A 21,622-nucleotide genomic window follows, 5' to 3' on the forward strand; every position below is an offset into this window, starting at 1 on the left:
TAAAATGAAAGCGTCCTGTTGTCGATAGAGGCGCAACTTTAGTAAACGCTCCTATGGGTCGTATTTCAGGGAAGTGACAAACGACCTATATAGGTGTATTGGTTGGAGAACGTGTTGCTACATGTACTTGCTATATTAATAACAGTAAATTCTGCATAATTACAAGTAACTAACCCTAAACCTAACTCTAACATTAACCATAACTCTACAGCAAGTACATGTAGTTTTGTAGTTAACATAAATACAAATCAGGAAGCTAGATTAGGTAAAATAAACCCTCCGTATGAGTTGATGTTTTCTTGATTTGTGCTTAAATGAAAGTGCAATAATTCAGATGAAATGTATAAATATGTTTTTTTTAAATGAGAACAATGAGTTGAGATTAATTATAATTGCTATTTTAATTTTTGAGCAAAATAATCATGATTATCAGTTTCACTATTATCATGTAGCCCATACAGAAGGCCGTGATGCAGCAGCCAACGAGGTCTGTCTGTAGCAATACTAAAAAATATAAGAAAAAATTAGTTAGGTAGAGCACGACAAACTTGGCCCACCCTTACCCCAATAAAGTGATATTACACACAGTTTTGCCAGGACCAAGACTTTTGGACAATGGACTGGTGTCAAGAAGGGCAGCAAAGAAGCCACTTCTCTCCAAGAAAAACATCAAGGACAGACTGAATTTCTGCAGGAAGTACAAGGATTGGACAGCAGAAGACTGGTGCAAAGTTATTTTCTCTAATGAAGCCCCCTCCAACTGTTTGGGACATCTGGAAAATCGATTGTCTGGAGAAGAGAAGGTGAACAATAGCAACTGCCAGAAATAAAGAATGGTATTAAAATGTCCTGCAAGAGCAACTTCTCTCAACAGCCCAGGAGCAAATTTGTTGATGCATTTTCCAGTGTGATGGAGCAGCATGTCACAAGGCAAGAGTGATAATGAAGCGGCTTGAAGATCATTACATTGACATTTTAGATCCGTCGCCCATAATCCCATAGAGAACCTGTGGTCAATCCTCAAAAGGCGAGTGGACAAGCAGAAGCCCACAAATTGTGATCAACTCTGAGCACATATAAGGCAAGAATGGATCGCCATCAGTCAGGATTTGACCCAGAAGCAGAAATCCAGCATGCCAGAGTGAATTACAGAGGTTATGAAGAACAGTGGTCAACCTTTGCATATATTGAATGTTTTTGCCTATAAAATGATGAAATGCTTATCATTGTTTTCCAGTATACCAAAGCAGTGCCAGTTCTAGTATACTATAGATGTGAATGAATAATCTACAAATACTGAAGCAGCAACTTTGCAAAACTTACAATTTATGTCACTGCCAGTACTTTTGGCCATGGCTGTATTTTGCTTTAAATTTGGTTTGGATGAATATGTGCATATTTAAATCCATCAAGCCCTTTTACATCTCCTATTCTTTAGATCGTTTTTTCCATATCTTTCAATTCTTCAAATCTACTTGTTCCTCTGCAGACCAGCGTGTTTACCATCTTAAAATTCCTGTTGTGGGTGTGTCTCATGTGCTGCTGATCTCTAGTTTGTGATGTGACATCAAACGTGCCCCATTCCCATGTGTCCCTTTCTGAACCTGCCTTGAACCTGTGACCTTAGCTTACCAACCCAGGTCCTTAAAGGATTAGTTGACTTTAGAATGAAAATTTCCTGATAATTTACTCACCCCCAGGTCATCCAAGATGTTCATGTCTTTCTTTCTTCAGTCGAAAAAAAAATTAAGGTTTGTGAGGAAAACATTCCAGGATTTTTCTCCATATAGTGGACTTCAATGGGGTTCAACGGGTTGAAGGTCCAAATGTCAGTTTCAGTGCAGCTTCAAAGAGCTCTACACGATCCCAGACGAGAAAGGTCACGCGTGATTACATAATGTGTGCTGCATCGCTGAGCAGTGCAAGATGAGCATTTGTGGTTAAAAAGTATATAAATTTAATTTTTTTAGAAAACGGCTGATGGTTTCTCTAGATAAGACCCTTATTCTTCATCTGGGATCGTGTAGAGCTCTTTGAAGCTGCACTGAAACTGACAATTCTTTTCGACTGAAGAGAAAAAGACATAAACATCTTGGATGACATGGGGGTGAGTAAATTTTCAGGAAATTTTAATTCTGAAGTGAACTAATCCTTTAACCACTGCCTGAATCTCCTTGAGCTCTTTCACTCTCACACTGATTGTGTGTGTGTGTGTGTGTGTGTGTGTTTGTGTGTGTTTCCTTGATGGCTCCGGCAATGTTCCTCCTCTTCTCACCCTCTGCGATTAGCATCTCTCCAGGAGGAAGTGAGGGCTTCAGGAAAGGAAGTTTGGGAACAGGAGGGCTCTATTGTGTGTTTTTTCTTTGGAATGCTATTAACGTTATTTTCCGCTGGTACTGAGACCCACTGACCCTGGTGACGTGGAGAAGCACTTTACTTCTAAATATAAAACATCAATAGTATTAGTGACAATCATTTATACATTTCATCTCCAATCTCAGTGGACCCTCAGACCTTGTTCAGGTCAGATGCCATGTTTCATTTGGCATGAATAAAAACAAAGGGATAATGTGAAATCACTGAGGACAAAACATTTGTTTGTCAACTAATTTGAGCTCTCTGATTCACTGTATGCTTGATGTTTACATGTTTAAATCAAGGAGGTATATACCTGGAGTTTGCAATCTCATTCATCTCGATTACATTTGCTTGAATTGTTTTGTCAGGTGTGACAATCCGGTGTGTGACTTTCCTGTATCTGGATGATGGGTGATTCCATGAGTGGTTTCATCATGGTCACCTGGCTTCTTTTGTTGACCCTGTTTGATTACTTTGATTGTATTTTGTCTTTGTTACACTTACACTGGAGCCACAGTACATTACAGACCATGCATACACCTTACACTACATTACTGATTTAACTGCCGTTCCATTAGCACTCTTTTGCTTTATTTTCATTTTGTTAATAAACCTTGAGTTAAATTCGACAACAGTGTGTCCCTCCCTTTGTTGCGGCCTTTTGGAGCCATGGGTCATAACAAATGGGGGCTCGTCCGGGATCCCATTATCCAGATTTAGGGGAGTTACACACCGGATCGTCACGCAGGGTACACAAATTTTGAATGGCCTTCAATAGGGAAAGATGCTTTTTGCAGTCAAATGGTGTCGTCGTTAAAACATCTATTTCATTGATGACCAGCCAAAGCTCTTTCAGGCTCTTATTGGCTGGCAGGATGGAGACTATCTGTCCATAAGAGCTGAAGTTTGCAGTCTGAGTCCTGCTGATCTGGCAGACATGAGTCAGGCTGGGGAGTTTTGCTGTGAAACTGTGGTCAAACTGTGTTTGTCCAGTTATGTTTCTCTCACGAGAAAACTCTCCCTGCATTGTATGAAAATTGTATTCTCTTGTTTTTTTTTGTATTTATTTTTTAACCGTGTAAAACAATCAAATTAAATGTGTGATTCTTGTTAATTTGTTGAATAAGATTAGCTAATTGAAGGTGTAGTTCATCCAAAAAATGAAAATGTCCCTCATGTTGTTCCAAACCTATGTGATTCTCTTTCTTCTGTGGAACATAAAAGAAGAATGTGATTTTTCATGATCGATCATCACCGTCACTTCAGATTACTCGTGCACCCTAATTTGTTGGTGGTTGTTGGATCGGATGCCAGTTTTTGTCTAGATTTGCGCATGGATGATCTCCATATCTCTGTCTGGATTTGATTGTAACACAGTGTTTGTCTTCTGCAGGTCTGTACACTGTCGCGACAGATCCGGACGCTCTACCCCTCTATACCTGCACACGCGCTGAGAGACGCCCAGAGTCTGTTTGTGCAAGAGGTGAAACACACACACACACACACATATACATGCAAAACACTTTCTATGAGTCCAGAACATTACTCTCTCACACTTACTTACATTTCACCTTCTCAGTCGAAGTCAGACGTGAGTGTATGTGTGTGTTTGTGTGTGTACAGCACTTATTGTTCTTTAACAGTATTTGACACACATACTCACTGCACTCAGAGGATTTCCTCAGATGTTTATAGAGAAGACTTTGTCCGAGATTGACCTTCATGTCACGTAACACACTCACTCCTAGTCGAGTGGAGAATAGTGCTCTATTGTTCTACAGATATTTCCACTTCTCTGTTAAACTGACTGCCAGATAGGTATAAACTCATGGGATACTTCCAAAATTTTTCAGTACACACACACACACACACACACACACACACACACACACACACACACACACACACCGATGATACTGGCTGTTCTCCAGTAGAATATATTGAGCAGATGGTTTAATGCAAGATTTCTAAACCTAGTGATCTTCCTCTCTGTCTGCTGTTTACGTGAGAAGTTACCTTCAAAAGGGACGGATATTAAAATACATTTAGAATCACCATTTCCCTTGACACCTTGCAACATATTAACACTGTAAAGCCTGACATATGAAACAATAGTTACAAAAAAACGGAACATAGAGATTTCAGCCACACAGTATTATTATTTCTGTCTTACAATAATTCATATTATCACAGAAGTACTGGGATAACAGTTTATAGCTGGGATATAAACACTGATGTCTACAGTAGTGATCAAAATAGAGCAAATCACCTTTTGTAACTAACATGATGATTCAAACAAAGATTGTATTAGTTACATCGATTACACCAGTAGGTGGCGACAAGTAACTGTTAAAATGTGTTTGTCATTGAATCATTCAAGAGATTCGTTCAAAATGCTGATTCATCCAGTAATGAAACAAATTAAGGCTTTATGATTCATTAATTTATTCACCATTTTTTAAATAATTAATTCAAATTACATAAAATTATATAAGTCATCACTCTATATCTGCCAATAATATGTCTTAGTAAGATGATATTTAAATGCTTAGTTTTATGATCAAAGCTCTGTAATTTTAAAACATATAATGCAATAAAATAATGATTAATAATAAATGTTTATGTCTAATACACCTATGATGCCTAAAATGTTGCCTGTGTGCAGCTTATAGTGACTGTGTGTCCAAGTACATGAGTGTGTTTTTAAAATTCATCACAAATATCGTGCTGATGTGGTGTGTGTGTGTGTGTGTGTGTGTGTGTGTGTGTGTGTGTGTGTGTGTGAATATTGAGTGGTTCCTCTGTTCCACTCGTTTTGATCTATAAAAAAAGGCTTCTTTTTTTTTTTTACCTTTAAACAAGGGGTTTTACTGCTCCTGCTTTTCATCTCCTTTCCGCTCTTCCTAAAAAAATCAGATTGGACACAGAGCAAAGGATTGAGGGGATAAATGAGATCTTTTTGAGCACAGGGTGACTCTGCATAAAACACTGACCCAAAATAGTAATGCTGTAGTGTAGACTTTCTTTTCCTGTCAGAAAGGAGAAAAGCAGTGGAAGATGTGGTTGCGGTCAGATCGTTTGAGACGCTCAGGTTCAGTTCCGCTTCCAGATTCGTTCTGATCCCGTTCCAGACTCCTAGTTTCCTGTCCAGTATTTACTCTTCATTATTTAAATTGACAAAACATGTACATTGCTAACATACACATTAATACTTTGTGCACAAATCAAATTATAATATTTATTCATATTTTGATTTTATATATATATATATATATTTTCCATATTTAATTATTTTCATTTTAGTTTCAGTTTTAGTATTTTTTTTTTTTTTCGGTTTAATTCTTTTTTTTATTTATTTACATAAGTAAATTTAGGGGGTTTTTTTTCACTTTAGTTATTTTCAGTTTTAGTTTTTTTAAATTTTAGTACTTAACCTTCAGAAACATTGCCTTGACACCTAACTGAAATAAATGTAAAAAATCAAGTTTTTTTAATATATTATTTTATTTAAGTTTGTAACGAAGCTGGACTCAGGCAGGGATCCATATGCAAAGCTTTATTATAAGTGAGCGTGGTCGTACAGGCAGGGTCAAACGGGAACAAACAGGAACAGCAAGGGACAGGCAGAATCGTAGTCAGGATACAGGCAATGGTCAGGACAGGCAGATATCACTCACAGAACAGAATACCAGGCAAGGATCAAAGGTAGGCAGCAACGGGTCGATAACGGGTAACAGACAGGATCGGTAACAGACAGGCAGACAGGATATAAACGCTCAGAATTGCAACACAGGTTAAACAAGACTTCGCAATGAGGTGGTGTGTGTGTAAGTCCTTTATAGTCCAGGTAATGATCTACAGGTGTGTGTGGCAATTGGTGATTGGTGTGGAGGATTATGGGAAATGGAGTCCAGGAACTGACAGGAACAGACGGTGATCGTGACAAAGTTACTATTAATTATATTTCAAATAGCATAAATATATTTAAAAGTTTTCTTTACAATTCAATTCAATTTTTAAAAAATGAAAGACATTTAAAATTGTATACAAACTCATTTTTTCTCCTTTTTATAGTTGATTTACACTACTGCTGTCAAATTGATTAATTGCAATTAATCGCATCTAATATAAATGTTTGTAAATGTGTATAAACACACACACACACACACACGTATTATATATTTACAAACTTTTATGTTAAATGCAATTAGTCGTGATTAATCGATTTGACAGCATTAATTTACACATTGACTCTTATAGTGCTTTTGACACATTTGCACAAGTAAGAGCAGTAGAGAGAACGGACAGGACATCATAGGGAGAGAGAACGAAGGAACTGGACCAGAACTGAACCCACATCTCCCGCTTGAGCAGCACAGCTCAGTGTGTCGGTGCTCACGCCGAGATCACAGATCCACATCGCTTCGGCTGTTAAATTCATCTGCCGAGACTTCTTGTAATAATGAGAGTTTGTGTAAAAACTTCATTGCAGTTGTATTGCAATTAATGTTAATGATGTTGTGTTTGTTCTTACAGTGCATCAAGTCTTACATCTCCGACTGGCATGTTGTCAACTACAAATATGAGGATTATTCCAGCGACTTCCGTCAGCTTCCCATGTAAGAACCTAAACTAGACCAAAACAGCCTGTGTGACTGATTATAGCTGCAGGGACAGAGCACTGCAGGCGGTCAGTGTGTGTGTGTGTGTGTGTGTGTGTGTGCTTGTTTTAGTGATTTATGAGGACACACATTTGTATAATGGCATGGGTATTACACTGGTATTACGATGTAAACATTTAATATGAGGACATTTCATGAGTCCTCATATTTAAAATAGCTTTAAAAACATACTTAACAATGTTTTATTAAAAATGTAAAAATGCAGACAGTTTCCTGTGATGGGTAGGTTTAGGGGTAGGGTTAGTGTAGGGGGAGAGAATATACAGTTTGTACAGTATAAAAACCATTACGCCTATGGAATGTCCTCACTAAGATAGCAAAACAAACCTGTGTGTGTGTGTGTGTGTGTGTGTGTGTGTGTGTGTGTGAGATTGCCAGCTCTTGGAAAGATGTTTGTGTTGGCAAAAGCAGGAAATGTGTTTTGCTGGGTAACAATAGAGCAGAGGAGCCACACACACACACACACACACCTTTAACTATTTAAATTGCCCTCTGTTTTTAGGAGACAAAGTTGATCAGGATGAGAGGGCAGCCAAAATCTGATTACCTGGAAAAAGAAACATAAAAACTTTCATTAAAAAGTCATACACAAGTTTATGTAGACATGAATACATTCTAGTATATCACAAATATATTTTCACTTATCAATGTTAATAACAGTTGTGCTTCATATTCCTGTGGAAACAGTGATATGTTTTTTTTCCAGGATTCTTTGATGAATCGAAAGTTCAAAAGAACAGCATTTATTTTAAATAGAATCTTTTGTAACATTATAAGTCTTTACTGTCACTTTTGATCAATTGAATGCATCCTTGCTGAATAAAAAAATTAATTTCTCCCCCAAAAATGCACTGACTGTTGGTGTAAGTGCTGTTATTCTCATGTGAATCTGAATCTGCGTGTTGATCTGTGTTCGTTTTGTACACAGCAAAGTGTCCAGACCTGATAATTTAGCGCAGCATGTTTTTGAGGTGGATGAAGACGTGGATAAAGATGAGGTAAATCAAACACACACAAACACATCTTCTAGCTCTGTGGCCCTCTGGTTGAACTCTGAACCTGTGGTCATATTTAAGTGATGTTTTCTCTCTCTGATAAATCCTGTGGCATTGTGGGTGACAGACATCAGCGAGCTCATTTACAACATTCGCAGTGCTTCATGGGAGAGGGTGGAGCTAAAGATACCACAGCTAAAACTACTAGACTAACTAATGTAAATTTAAAACATTATTAAAGACAAGTAAACAGTCAATAATAAAATAAGAATAAATAATCATATTACAAGCAAAAGCACAAATAAATACAATGTAACAAAGATACAAATGAATTAAACAGTGCTTTTTCAGGTAGGCCTGAGTAGTTTTCAGGTAATAAGGCAAATGTAAAATAACACTGCATAGTCTTCACTGTATAAATTAAACATCTTTATTAATTAATCTTTATTAAATGTACAAAAGTTGTTCAGTCAAGAGCAGTGAGGGATTTTTTCTTTGTCCTTTGTTTGATTAACATTAAAAACACAGACAGCAGCAGGAATATTAGGCTTCTGTCACTTTAAGAGCGCATGCACGGATCTAATATACTGATACTGTACACGTGTTTACTTTCTCAACTCTTTACATTAACCTACGACCTAACCGTCTATGTTTACTAGGATACTCGCTATTTTTTTGACATATTTTGTGTGAATTTGTCTGCTCAAGTGCAAGAAGATGTGAAAGACATCTCAGTTTAGTATTCACACGCTGTCTGAGACGAGGCTTTCTGGGCGCACTTCGGTTGTGTGCGCACAAAACTTTCCACACTGTAACAAGTATTTGTCAAGGCTTAAACTTTTGTGACAGTGCAGCACTGGCCCGTCAACTGTCCCGAGCATCGTTCATGTTCTTGCATTGTTAGAATTCATACAAATGTTACCGGCCAACTGGCGAGAGACACAGTTTCATACACTCGCCAGTGCTGATTTTTACTCGCACTTGCTGCTTGGCGAGGACCTGTTTATAAGTTATCGTTCAAAATCAAGTTTTTACTTACGGACCCCGGCACTCTATAATAAAGCAAATACATTTCAAAATAAGAGTCCCGTGTATTTCAGGCCTGTTTATAATTAAAAGACCCACATTATTCGTAATTTTTTTTTGAAGGTGAAATATTTAAAAACCTAGTCTGTTTTTGTATTCTAATTAATTAAATCATTTTTCTTTAAGTATCTCCTCGTAACCCTGACCCCTCTTTTTGATAAATGTTTATTGTGCCTGTACAGTGTTTTAGGAGCACATGTGCACCTTGGGAAAAAGTAAGAATCAAGCCCTGAGACAGGCTGTGAAGCTCACCTCGAATACTTCTGCCCTGCACTAAAGGCGTGTATTTTAATAGTAGGATGAAGTAAGTCTGGATGCCAGTATTGGGATGAACTAACACAAATTCCATCTTGATACCACAGACCCCCAGTGTCTCATACTGAAATACTTGCCATTTTTGTATAACTCAAAGTTAATAGAAATCCATCCCAAATTCCTTCTCTATCATTGCTTAAGGGATTGTGGGCAGTATTACAACAAAATATAATTTGGGCTTTTTCTTTAAATATTTTAAACATGCTATGATGTGAGATGCACTGATACTAATTTCACATAATATTTAGGATAATATGTAAGTTGTACTGCAGTAAGGCTCTTTGAGAGGATCCAGGTTTCCAGGTTTTCCCAGAATGGACATGACCTGACATAATCCCTTCTGGCTCGTCCTTCCCAGAATTCTTCTTTCCATGAACGCTGCCCCACCTATTTAATTCTGCTAATCAGCTTCCCACTCAAGTTTGAGTCACGTTTCTTATTTTAGCCCAAATGTGTGCAGTACAACAGACTGATATATAACTCAGGTCGTAGGTTTGAGGAATTCAATGTGTTATTGTGCAGAGTTTTGGCCTGTACTATGGAGTCAACTCTTGAGTTACTGTTGGACACTTGTCTTATTTGGTTGCTGACTGATTTCTTGTGTTTATAGAAAATTTGTGTGATAATGAGTGTGTTTTGGCATTACAGTAAACACAGCCAATCGCTGATGACCGTCCAACAGCACAGCCAATCATAACAGCTCGCCACATCAAGGTTTTACATCACAGCCCGTCAGAATCTTAGGCTGTTTTCACATTTATTAGTGATGGTTGCTGATGTTTGCATTCACTTTTACTAGTGCTCATATTTAAAGTAATGTAAATAAATCCGTAACCACAAATATTAAATGATTTACAAGTTTATGTGGATGATAAAAATCGTGGTAAACCATCAAACAACTCCCACAGACACAAAAGTTACAACTCAACTTATAGTTGTGACATAAAGTGTCACGAACTTACAACTTACCCACTACTAAATATTTTTATATTGCATCAAATTTAGTTCAAACATAACTCTACATATAAACGAAATATTAACATCAACCCATCAACATTATATGTTTTAAAACTACAGAACTTTGATCATAAAGCTAAACATTAAATATCATATTACTAATACATATTATTGGCAGATATAGAGTGATGACTGATATTTATATCATTTTATGTAAGTAGTCGCTATACTGTCAACCCAGGCAATGCCCAGAATGCAGCTAGGTTTACACAGGCAAACATCACTCACATTTTCTTCAGAACATATAAAAATCTAGATTTCTTGCATGATGTCTCTTTGGTAATAAAAACAATGCCTTGTGAAAAAAATGTGAATCAAAGCACTTTTCACACAAGTCCAGACTGTCCAAGACTGTACAGTCACTCTGGCTGTATTTTTATATCTGCTGACTGGAAACCTCAGATAGTGTGTGTTTGTTGAGAGAAAGCAGTTCTGTGAGGTCTATAAAGCATCCAGACTCCCTTTGCCCACCCACACAATCACAGCAAAAGCATTTCATCTGTTAATCTCTGTTGTGTGTGTGGTTTGTTTATATCTGCAGAGTGTCAAGAGTAAAGCGATAAGGAGTGTTCAACTGGTGATTCAGAGACAAACTGACCCATTGTACTAAAGTTTAACCTTCTATTGTTCTTCAAGGGTCTTTTCAACATGGGGTCCATAGTGTGGCCCATTTCACGGCTGAAAGACATAAAAGCAGAACACTAACTATAAAGACAACCATAACGATTACTATATTAGCATCCACACCAGATGACAATAATGTTATGTAATAACCTTGCGCTGCAGTTACGTCTTCTGCCACTTTAAAAGCAGGATGGATTCTGATTGGCTTTCAATGTTTTTATTGTTCATCAGCTGAAAGAAAGTTTCTTAGCAGGACATACCAACACAGTGTCATGGCAATTCATAACTAATTTATGTTTACACTTTGGTGAATTCGTATTGATATTTTATTTGTATGTTTAGCACTGCTTACGTCCCACTGAGTTTTTTTTTTTTAAACAAATCATATGTTTTCATACAAATTAAAATTGTGCAAATTCATAAAAAATCACCAGCAACTAGTACAATTTAATTTATAATCAGGTTTATCTGAGGTTGTTCTTTGAGTCAGGTTTATCTGAGATTCTGTTCAGTTGTGAGTCTGGATTCTGTTCTTTCTCTCTTATTTTACTCTCACTTTTTTCTATCTGCAGGATCAAACAGACAAGCTTTGGACTGTCATCACAAAACTGTCTCTTGTTTTTGTGTTTGTGTGTGTGTGTGTGTGTAAAGGACACGGCCTCTCTCGGCTCTCAGAAGGGTGGTCTCATTAAACAGGGCTGGCTGCATAAGGGCAACATGAACAGCGCCATCAGCGTCACCATGAGGGTGAGACTCAATTCTGAAGAGATGTTATGTCTATGCACGTGTTTGCATTTCATGTCTCATTTGCACTCTTCTTTTTTTACTCAGTCATTTAAAAGAAGGTATTTCCACCTGACACAGCTGGGCGACGGGTCATATAATCTCAACTTCTACAAGGATGAGAAGATCAACAAAGAGCCTAAAGGAACCATCTTCCTGGACTCCTGTATGGGAGTGGTGCAGGTGTGTAAAGTGCTGTTCAGAACTGTTCATAGAGTAGAAAGGAGAGCTGAGCATTATGGGAAGGCAAAGAAAGGAGAGAGTGAAGGATGAAAGAGCTCTTCTCCCTGTGTTTTGATAATTGATAAGCATTCTTTCTGGGAGTGAATTTTCCACATACACTCCCAAAATAAAGCGCTGCAGCCACACCCGGCCCCCCGAGCTATTTTAGTGTGGAATTTTTCTGGAACCTGTGGCCATAATCCGTCATAGGTATGGTCAACAAACCAGCGTCACGCCCTTCATGCGTTGCTTTGTCATTATCTGTAATGAGTTGTATCCGTTAAATTAGCCCTCTGACCTCTGACCTCTGACACACCCCTCACTTTGCCTCCACACAACACTGGGTATTACTGCATTAAAAGAAAAAATAGAAAAGTATGTAATTGTGTTTATGTTAATAAAATGTCATAACATTTATTCATTTAAATGTAAATATATTATGTACATTTCATACATTTTTCTATATTACAATAATTTTGTTTGTATAACATTTTCAAGTATGCATACATTATATTGCATCACATCATCATGTTGTACTGATTTTAACTTGTCAAAATGGAAAAGTTGTCCTAAAAATATGCTTCATTTTCTTTATGCAAAACAGAAGTTCTTTAATTTCTTTTGGCTTTGGAACCAAACATGTTTTCATACAATTCATTCATTCATATCCTACTTATAAACACATGAAACTTCCTGTCAGAGTCACAGTGAAGGAGTGGATGGTTTTGATCTCAGCTCATTCTGTTTGGCTAAGGTACACAGTTCTGCCAGCTGAGCAGAAGATCTTTCCCGGCCTCTGATGGAGCAGAAATCCCCGACAGCTCAGGGGTCAAAAGTTGGACTCCTGCATTTCTCTCTGGTTGTCTTTGCCTGACCAAATGCCCCTGGTCTTATGTTTTGAAACCCATCCCTTTAAAGACACTTAACCACACTGCAAAGTCCTGCCCTGGGACGGGTCGGGAATCTGTCAGGCCTCCATATGGAAATCATCTCACTCTTTTCCCAGGCTTCTGGGAAGGTTTTACATGGTTTAAATTGTACCAATGATAATCTGAATGTCTCGGTTCACTCTCCATCGGCAGGTGCGAGTTAATTTCCGTTCTTTTTTTATGTGTATTGAAATAAATTTTTCTTTGCGTGTAGAACAATCGTGTGCGGAGGTTTGCGTTCGAGCTGAAGATGCAGGATAAGAGTGCCTATGTTCTGGCTGCAGACTCCGAGAGCGAGATGGAGGACTGGATCGGCACCCTTAACCGGATCCTCAACAGCAGTTTTGAGCTGGCCATGCAGGACAAGAGGAACGGAGACTTACACGACGGTGTGTGTTTATCCAGATTATGCAGAACCCTTAGTCATATGTTCATTTTAGTCACATTCCTGAAACAAACACACACACAAACCACTGACCTCCACACATGGGAGTGACTGTATACACAGTGACCAGAGAGTCACTGTGGTTACTGTGTGGTGTAATGACATTCCTCCGTCTATCTCTGTTGTAGATGATGAACAGGGGAAAAGCGATCACTCTTCTAGCAGTATGGACAGTTTTCAGGTAAATCACACTTCAGTAATCATGGTACACTTGATCTATAGCTAGACTTTTTTGTTCACACTTGGCAGGTTTGGTTGGATTAAAACAAACTCTGGTGCGATTGCTCTGTTAGTGCGGTTCATTTTAAATAAGTATGAACAAAACGCAGACCAAAGACATCTAAACGAACAAAAACAGGATGTGATGTCATAAGATCATTGGACCAAAAGAACCTCTTATAACAATGAATATTTTATTTACATAACGTCCTTACTTTGTTATAATGATAGGATTTGTGCTTGCAGAACATAACACTTGACAAACTCCAGCTTTGAACAGTGAGTGATTGTAATTTAAACACCTCTGATTGGCTATTGCATTCAAGAACTCAACAGAAACGCCTGTGATTGGCTAGACTGCTCAACGCTGCAAAAACTCATTGTAAATAGAAACCTTTGACGCTCTCCAGAGCATAAACACAGATACGCACTGGATTGTTTGCCAAATCACCTGCAATAAAAGTGACCGCACCTTTACTCTAAAACAATCATTTTGTTGGTCAAAGTACCTTGTAAACTAAACCTTTTTACCCAGATTAGTAATAAAAACCTCATTGTACAGTATTGTCGTAATAATACTTTATTGTCTGACCTCTCAGAAATCTATATTATAAGAGATGTGATAATATATAACATATTAGACTTAATATATAATTCCTTTTGCTTTAGCATTAGGATGTGCTATGCTAACCACATTTGGTTCTGTTCATCTGGAGCTGGAAGTGAATGACAAAAAGCTTCAAAGGTTTTGATTGATATCTCTCCTGCTCTGTTCTCAGAGTGCCAGAGACATCGAGAGCAAGATGAGAAACGAGACACGGCTGAAACTCTTCACACTGGACCCAGACTTACAGGTACATCACTGAGATACAACAGCCTCTTATACTAGTTTTCTCCTCTGCAATAAAGGATCACAGCATAGATGAAATTCATGAACTTATCATCGATCTCATCTTTCACTTTGAGCAGAAACTGGATTTCTCCGGGATCGAGCCAGAAGTGAAGCCCTTCGAGGAGAAGTTTGGGAAGCGGATCTTGGTGAACTGTAACGATCTGTCCTTCAACCTGCAGAGCTGTGTGGCGGAGAATGAAGAGGGGCCAACCACTAATGTACCTCACCTCATTAACTATAACCATTGATCACTAATTACCTTTGCTGATATCATGAAAATATTCCTAAATTGAGTTTCCAGCCACCTTCTTCACAATAAAACCTCTTCGTCTTGTTTCATCTGAGAGTTTCTGTTTTGGTTTGTGTTGCAGGTGGAGCCCTTCTTCGTCTCTCTGTCGTTGTTTGATGTTCAGAGTTGTCGTAAGATCTCCTCAGACTTCCACGTGGACATGAACCATCCGTCTGTGAAAGCACTGCTGCCGTCGTCAGGATCTCACAACAGCTCCGCAGGGCCAGACAGTCCGCAAGGAGCGCAACCGACCGCCGGCAGCCTGACAGAGAGCGCCGGTCAGTTTCCACGACAGGTGAGGACACACACCAAACAACACATCACACATCCGGTCTCTATCAACAACCTGCTGTTCAGAACCAGAGATAATAACTTGAATTCATTCCTCAAATTAAAGGCATTTACACTGTCACACATACAAAGGAAATCACACATACACTTAAAAAAAGTTCAAAAGTTTGAGGCCCATAAGATTATTTATGCTTTGGAAGCAGGTCTGTTCTACTCACCAATTTGACTAAGTGAATGTACAGTAAAATGTCATTTATACCTGTGATCAAAGCTGAATTTTCAGCATCATTACACCATCTGAGATGGGTTTCAGAATTAGATGTGACAAAATGGCTCAATAGCACCACCTACAAAATTTCAACGAAGTGTCCCTCCCGCTACGTTTCACGTACGTGTACGAAATTAAGTACATACATGTACTGTCCCAATACCTACAAAAAAGTGTCTTGGAGCAAAGCCCTAAACGCAACAGGAAGTCAGCCATTTTGAATTTCCTCTGTGATTTTTGTGCAGTTTTTGCCATTTTCAGGCCTCTTACTTTAATTTCTGATTATTATCAGTGTTGAAAACAGTTGTGCTGCTTTATATTTTTTTAGGATTCTCTGAAAAGAACAGCGTTTATTTGAAATAGAATCTTTTGCAACATTATAAATGTCTTTACTGTCACTTTTGATCAATTTAATGCATCGTTACTGGATAAAAGTATAAATTTCGGTGACACTTGATTTTGATGGTCCACTTTAGACATCATACTGACTATAAATAACTTTGCAACTATGTGTCCACTTATACTAACCCTAACAGCTAACCAAACAGTCTACTAATACTCTAATGAGAGTTAGTTGACATGTAGTTGCAAAGTTAGTTAATAGAATGTCTAAAGTGAACCATGGAAATAAAGTGTAACCTAAATTTTATTTAAACATTATTACTGATCGCAGACGGTAGTGTACATAACACATTACTAAACTTGTTTGTGAAAATCTACTACTTTGACTCTTTCTAATCCCGTTTGTCTGTAGGGAGTGTTTTCCGTGACCTGTCCGCACCCTGACATCTTCTTGGTCGCACGGATAGAGAAGGTTTTACAGGGTGGAATAGCACATTGTGCTGAGCCTTACATGAAGAACTCCGACTCTGCTAAGGTACGGCTGCTGTGTGTGTGTGTGTGTGTGTGATATCATTCTTATCCCTCTGGAAACAGTCAAAACAAGTGGATAAAGCAGATGTTGGCGAGTGTTTTTAAAGCTGTCAGATATACTAGCTCCACTCCGCCTAGAGACCTGTCATGCTCTTTCCATTCTATAAAATAAATAATGTGAAACACTTCAGACAAACGTAATTACAGAGCTGCATTTCTTCAGTAGTACAATGCTTTCCTTTCCTCTCTCCTCAGGCTGCTCAGAAGGTTTTGAAGAATGCGAAGATGGCCTGCAGCCGGCTGGGTCAGTACCGAATGCCGTTCGCATGGGCCGCCAGGTGAGGAAAAACCTTGTGAAGCTCACACACTAAGATGATGCATTACCATTTTTTACATTGTGACATTATCCCTACCACCCCCAAAATCTCAGTAGACTACTGTAATTAAATGAAGTACAGTATATGTGTGAGTATACATCATGGTAGTATTAGTTGTACAGGGATTAGTTAAAAAAAAGCATCTTGACAGGAATTTGCTGAAAGGGACAGTTCACCCCAAAATGAAAACTCTCAGCCTCAGATGTATTTGACTTTATTTCTTCAGATAAACACCAACAAAGATTTTTAGAAAAATTATCTATAATTCAAGTGGATAGGAACCTAACATTTTACGCTTTAAAACCACACAAAGTGAATGTGACAGTAACCCATACATGTGGATGAATCAATGTCTTCTGAAGTGAAATGATATGTGCATGTGAGAAAATACTAATATTTTATACATCCATTCATGAATGCGTGCATGACAGTTGGCCGGAAACTTGGTTTATGGTTTAAAATATTATTTTCTTCACACAAACCTACCCTAGTGAAAAAAAAAATATACTAAAATGTATTTTAAATACATTTATTTTGTGCTAAGAATACTACAAATACATTTACATAATTATGTGCTTAATAAAAATACTCTGCGACTGTACTTTTGGTATACTAAACTGGTATATTTAAAGTCTGCTAAACTAATTTTGTTTTTAATTCACTTTAATTGTGCGTCAGTAGTGCTGAGGTCCAACTAAACATACACTGAAGTATATCTGATTGCGTTAAAGTGGAACTATTGTAAGTGTACTTTAACACTTTAAATATCTTGCATTTAAAGACTGATATTATACAAAGATCATACAATCCTTATTAATAGTGATATTAAAACACATTTTAGGTATAGTATTAAGAAATGTGCATTGTGCAATAAAAAAAAATACTCCAAATAAAGTTTAATTATAATTTTATATCAGTAAGTCTTCAGTGTCAATAAATATGTTAATGGATTTGAAGTATACTTAGTATGAAATAAATGTGTTTTGGTATAGGTTATTTTTACTAGGATATTGTTACGTTTCAGAAGACATTCTTCATTTTTGGGTGTAATATTCATTTAATTGTCATGAAAATGTCACAGTGTTTAAAAAATCCTTTATAATAAACATAGCAAAATTCCATAAAAAAATAAATAAATAAGAATTGTGATTTCATGGTGACTTTAATGGTCTTAAAATAATGGTCTTCATTGCCTATAATTTGCAAAATATATATTTCTTGGTTTTTCTTCTGATTTGGGGAAGGAAAACGGTGCATATTTTGGACATTATTCTGTGTACAAATTATACAAACTGTACATAAACATCTTTTTTATATAAATCCATCACCTGCTTTCTGTGGGCAGTAGTAAAAATGCATTTAAATTAATTTCAGCAGGGAAATTTTGTGAATGTGGCACATTATATATTGAGCTTTATTTGCATGGAAAAGTTTGCTCAGAAATAACTTTGGTCACACTTTAGATCAGGGTCCAATTCTCACTATTAACTACGACTGTTGCCTCAATAAACTCCTAAGTTCTAGTGAGAATTGGAGCTTTGTAAATGTAGATACGTGTGGCACAGCGCTGTACCTGTGCTTATAGCACCTGGTTAAGTTTCAAACAAAGATGAAAATGTTTTTGCACTGAAACATCACACGCTAAAAGGCTGAAACAGTTTAGTGACGCCCGATCTGAGTGAGAGATATCACGAGCAGAATCAATATTGCTCAGGCAAATGACTGTACAGCTGTTTTTCTGTTCCTGTGTTTTGTTCTGGAAAAGGGTGTTGGTTATAGATGTTAAGCCATGCCATTATGTTTATCTTTCCGCTGGGATGTTAAAGATGAGCTGGGCAGGATCAGGATGTGTGTGTTGTTATCTCTCTCACCAGCTCTGATCTCTGTGTGTGTTTCTCAGGCCTCTGTTTAAGGACGCCTCTGGGGCGGTGGACAAGAGCGCTCGATTCTCTGCTCTCTACAGGCAGGACGGCAACAAGCTCTCCAACGAGGACATGTTCAGACTGCTCGCGGACTTCAGGAAGTCAGTCTTATAGTCGAGAGCTCCAATAGTAGCACTAGTGTTTGTATGACCTGCAGAATGAAGTTGTACACACTGGTGTTGTTTTTCTCAGTTCTGTCAGCGGTGTTGATGTTTTAGAAACAGTATAGTCTCTCTTCACCTCCGTCAGGCACTCACGCTTGTTATTCTGCCCTCCTTTGTGCTTTCTCTTCTCTCAGGCCAGAAAAGATGGCCAAGTTGCCTGTGATTCTGGGTAATTTGGATGTCACGGTTGATAGCGTCGCACCAGATCTGAGCAGTAAGTCTTTCATACTCACACACAAGCGTTTCTGAATGCAGTGAAAGACACATGTTGAGTGTTTGGAGTGGTTCAGGATTGATTCAGAGATTCCTCTCTCTGTGTGTGTGCAGATTGTGTCACGCCCTCCTATCTTCCTCTGCGTCAGACTGATGGTGTGGAGCGGGGCAGGCTGGTGTCTGAGGTGGAGGAGTTTGTGCCATCTATCGCCAAATACTCCCAGCCTTTCACAACTTACAACAACCACCTGTATGTGTATCCACGACATCTCAAATACGACAGCCAGAAAAGCTTCACGAAGGTACAACAACACTAAAGTACTCAACTCACAGCTCTGACTTGCTTTTCTATGGAGTCCCCTTGGGTCCTTAAAATGTCTTAACCTGTTAACCATCACCCCCTTTTTGGTCTCTTTTTAAAGGGGACCTATAATGCCCCTTTTACAAGATGTAATATAAGTCTCTGCTGTGCCCAGAATGTGTCTGTGAAGATTCAGCTCAAAATACCTTGCAGTTCCTTCATGAAGTTTGAGAAACTCTGCGCTATAGTATTATTATTAATGCCCCAGACAAGTTTAGTTTAAAGCTGTCCAAACACACAGGACTCGCATGGCAAAAGTGTGTCAGACAATATGGTGGACGGTCTTTAAGGTGGGGCTCAGTGAAGTGTTTCATGCTTTCCTCTTGTGTTTTAGGCCAGAAACATCGCTCTGTGTGTGGAATTCAGAGATTCGGATGAAGAGGACGCTCTCCCACTAAAGGTAACGTCACACACACACTCAGCTCAGTGATTTTACCACAGGTGTATGACTACACATGTGCCTCTTTGTTCTGTAAAATGCCAGCAACAAGCCATATGACATGATCAATATGTACACTACCGTTCAGAAGTTTGATGTCAGTAAGATTTTTTTTTTTTTTTTTAGTAAATTAATTTTATTTAGCATGGATGCATTCAATTAGGCAGCCCCTAAATTGAAAAATATGAGATGGGAGGAAAAATTTAATTTCAAAGCTATTACGTTCGCTCACAAATGTTTCGCGTTCCTCCAAGAAACTTTGTGTTCACTTGGAAAGAAGGCAAAACTTTTGCGAGAGAACGTAAAAGCTTTGAAATTTAATTTTTCCTCCTATCTCATATTTTTTACATCCTCACATCCCTTTATGGGCTTCGTATTAAACTGATCAAAAGTAACAGTAAAGACATTTTATAATTTTACAAAAGATTTTTATTTTTTTAAAAAAATGCTTTTTTCAGTTCATCAAATAACCCTGAGCAGAAGAGACTTCTTTCAAAAACATTTACAAATCTTACCGACCCCAAACTTCAGAACAATAGTGTAGTTATATTTATTAAAACTGTAATCACAGTAATCCTACAGCTGAATGTGTAAGTGATCCTGTGGCTGTGTTTTGTCAGTGTATATATGGGCGTCCCGGAGGACCTCTGTTCTGTAAGAAAGCGTTTGCTGCCGTCCTACACCACCAGCAGAGCCCAGAGTTTTATGAAGAGGTGAGACGTGAGCTCTACATCTCCATGTGTCTGTGTGTTTTCAGGCTCTTTTAACACTTGTCTTTGCCTGTCCAGTTTAAAATAGAGTTGCCGGTTCAGCTGACGGACAGACATCATCTTCTGTTCACCCTCTATCACATCAGCTGTGACAGCAACAGCAAAGCCAGCACTAAGAGACGAGAACAGGTGGAGACGCAAGGTGAGACGCACTGCCGTCTGAAACCAGCCACAAACATACTCTGAAAGAATTAAAGGAGGATTAATGCTTCGATCCATTATAACTAATTAAACACAGTCTCTGTCTCTATTCTCCACGTGTGCTGTATGTGTTTGCAGTGGGATACGCGTGGCTCCCCTGCTGAAGGACGGCAGAGTGATCGTGAATGAACAGCAGGTGGCAGTAGCTGCAAACCTGCCTCCAGGTTACCTGAGTTTCCAGGACAACAGCAGCAAGGTGAGAGAGCCACACTCTGATGGTGATCATGCTGGTCTTGTTTTCTTTATGTTGTTGTTTTTTTGTGTTTATTTTTATTTTATTTTATTTTGCTGTGTTTTTTGTCGTGTTAGTTTTTTTGTTTTGTTTTGTGTTGCTTTGTTTGTTTTTTTGTTGTTGTTTTTTGTGTTGTTTGTATTTTGTTTTTTGTTTTGCCATGCTGTTTTTTGTTTGTTTTGTTGAGTTCTGTTGTTTTGTTGTTTTTGTTGCTGTTTTATTTGTTTTGTTATTGTGTTTTGTTTTCTTGTGTTTTGTCTTGTTTTGTACATTGTTGTGTTTTTCTTGTTTTGTTGTGTTTTGTTTGTTTTTGTTTTCTTGTATTTTGTTGTTGTTGTTTTTTTCATTTGTGTGGTTTTGTTTTGTTGTTTTCTTTTTGTTGTGTTGTTTAATTTTGTTGTTTTGAGTTGTTTTGTTTGTTTGTTTTTTGTTTTGCTGTGCTGTGTTTTTTTTTGTGTGTGTGTGTTTTGTCTTGTTTGGTTATTTTTTGTTTTGTTGTGTTTTTTTTTTTGTTTTTTTTGCCGTGTTTTGTTTTGTTGTGTTGTGTTTGGTTCTTTGTTTTGTTTTTTGTTGTGTTTTATTTTGTTGTTTTGAGTTGTTTTGTTTGTTTTTTGTTTTTCTGTGCTGTGCTGTGTTTTGTTTTGGGTTTTGTTTT

General features: G+C 37.9%; 1 protein-coding gene across 1 annotated transcript in view; it reads left to right on the forward strand.

Annotated features, from left to right (window-relative positions):
- zmp:0000001200 (dedicator of cytokinesis protein 9) overlaps positions 1-21,622 on the forward strand; it is a 108,234-nt gene that overhangs the window by 54,547 nt on the left and 32,065 nt on the right. The window contains 20 exon segments of the mRNA XM_051906666.1: positions 3,752-3,841; positions 6,895-6,977; positions 7,969-8,038; positions 11,729-11,824; positions 11,909-12,043; positions 13,226-13,400; positions 13,585-13,637; positions 14,455-14,529; positions 14,645-14,785; positions 14,939-15,151; positions 16,170-16,292; positions 16,544-16,626; positions 18,566-18,688; positions 18,886-18,965; positions 19,079-19,266; positions 19,660-19,725; positions 20,385-20,477; positions 20,553-20,676; positions 20,814-20,825; positions 20,828-20,931. Coding sequence (XP_051762626.1) covers positions 3,752-3,841; positions 6,895-6,977; positions 7,969-8,038; positions 11,729-11,824; positions 11,909-12,043; positions 13,226-13,400; positions 13,585-13,637; positions 14,455-14,529; positions 14,645-14,785; positions 14,939-15,151; positions 16,170-16,292; positions 16,544-16,626; positions 18,566-18,688; positions 18,886-18,965; positions 19,079-19,266; positions 19,660-19,725; positions 20,385-20,477; positions 20,553-20,676; positions 20,814-20,825; positions 20,828-20,931 — 2,127 coding nt within the window.

The sequence above is a fragment of the Ctenopharyngodon idella genome, chromosome 9, assembly GCF_019924925.1.
Source record: "Ctenopharyngodon idella isolate HZGC_01 chromosome 9, HZGC01, whole genome shotgun sequence".
NCBI lineage: Eukaryota > Metazoa > Chordata > Actinopteri > Cypriniformes > Xenocyprididae > Ctenopharyngodon > Ctenopharyngodon idella.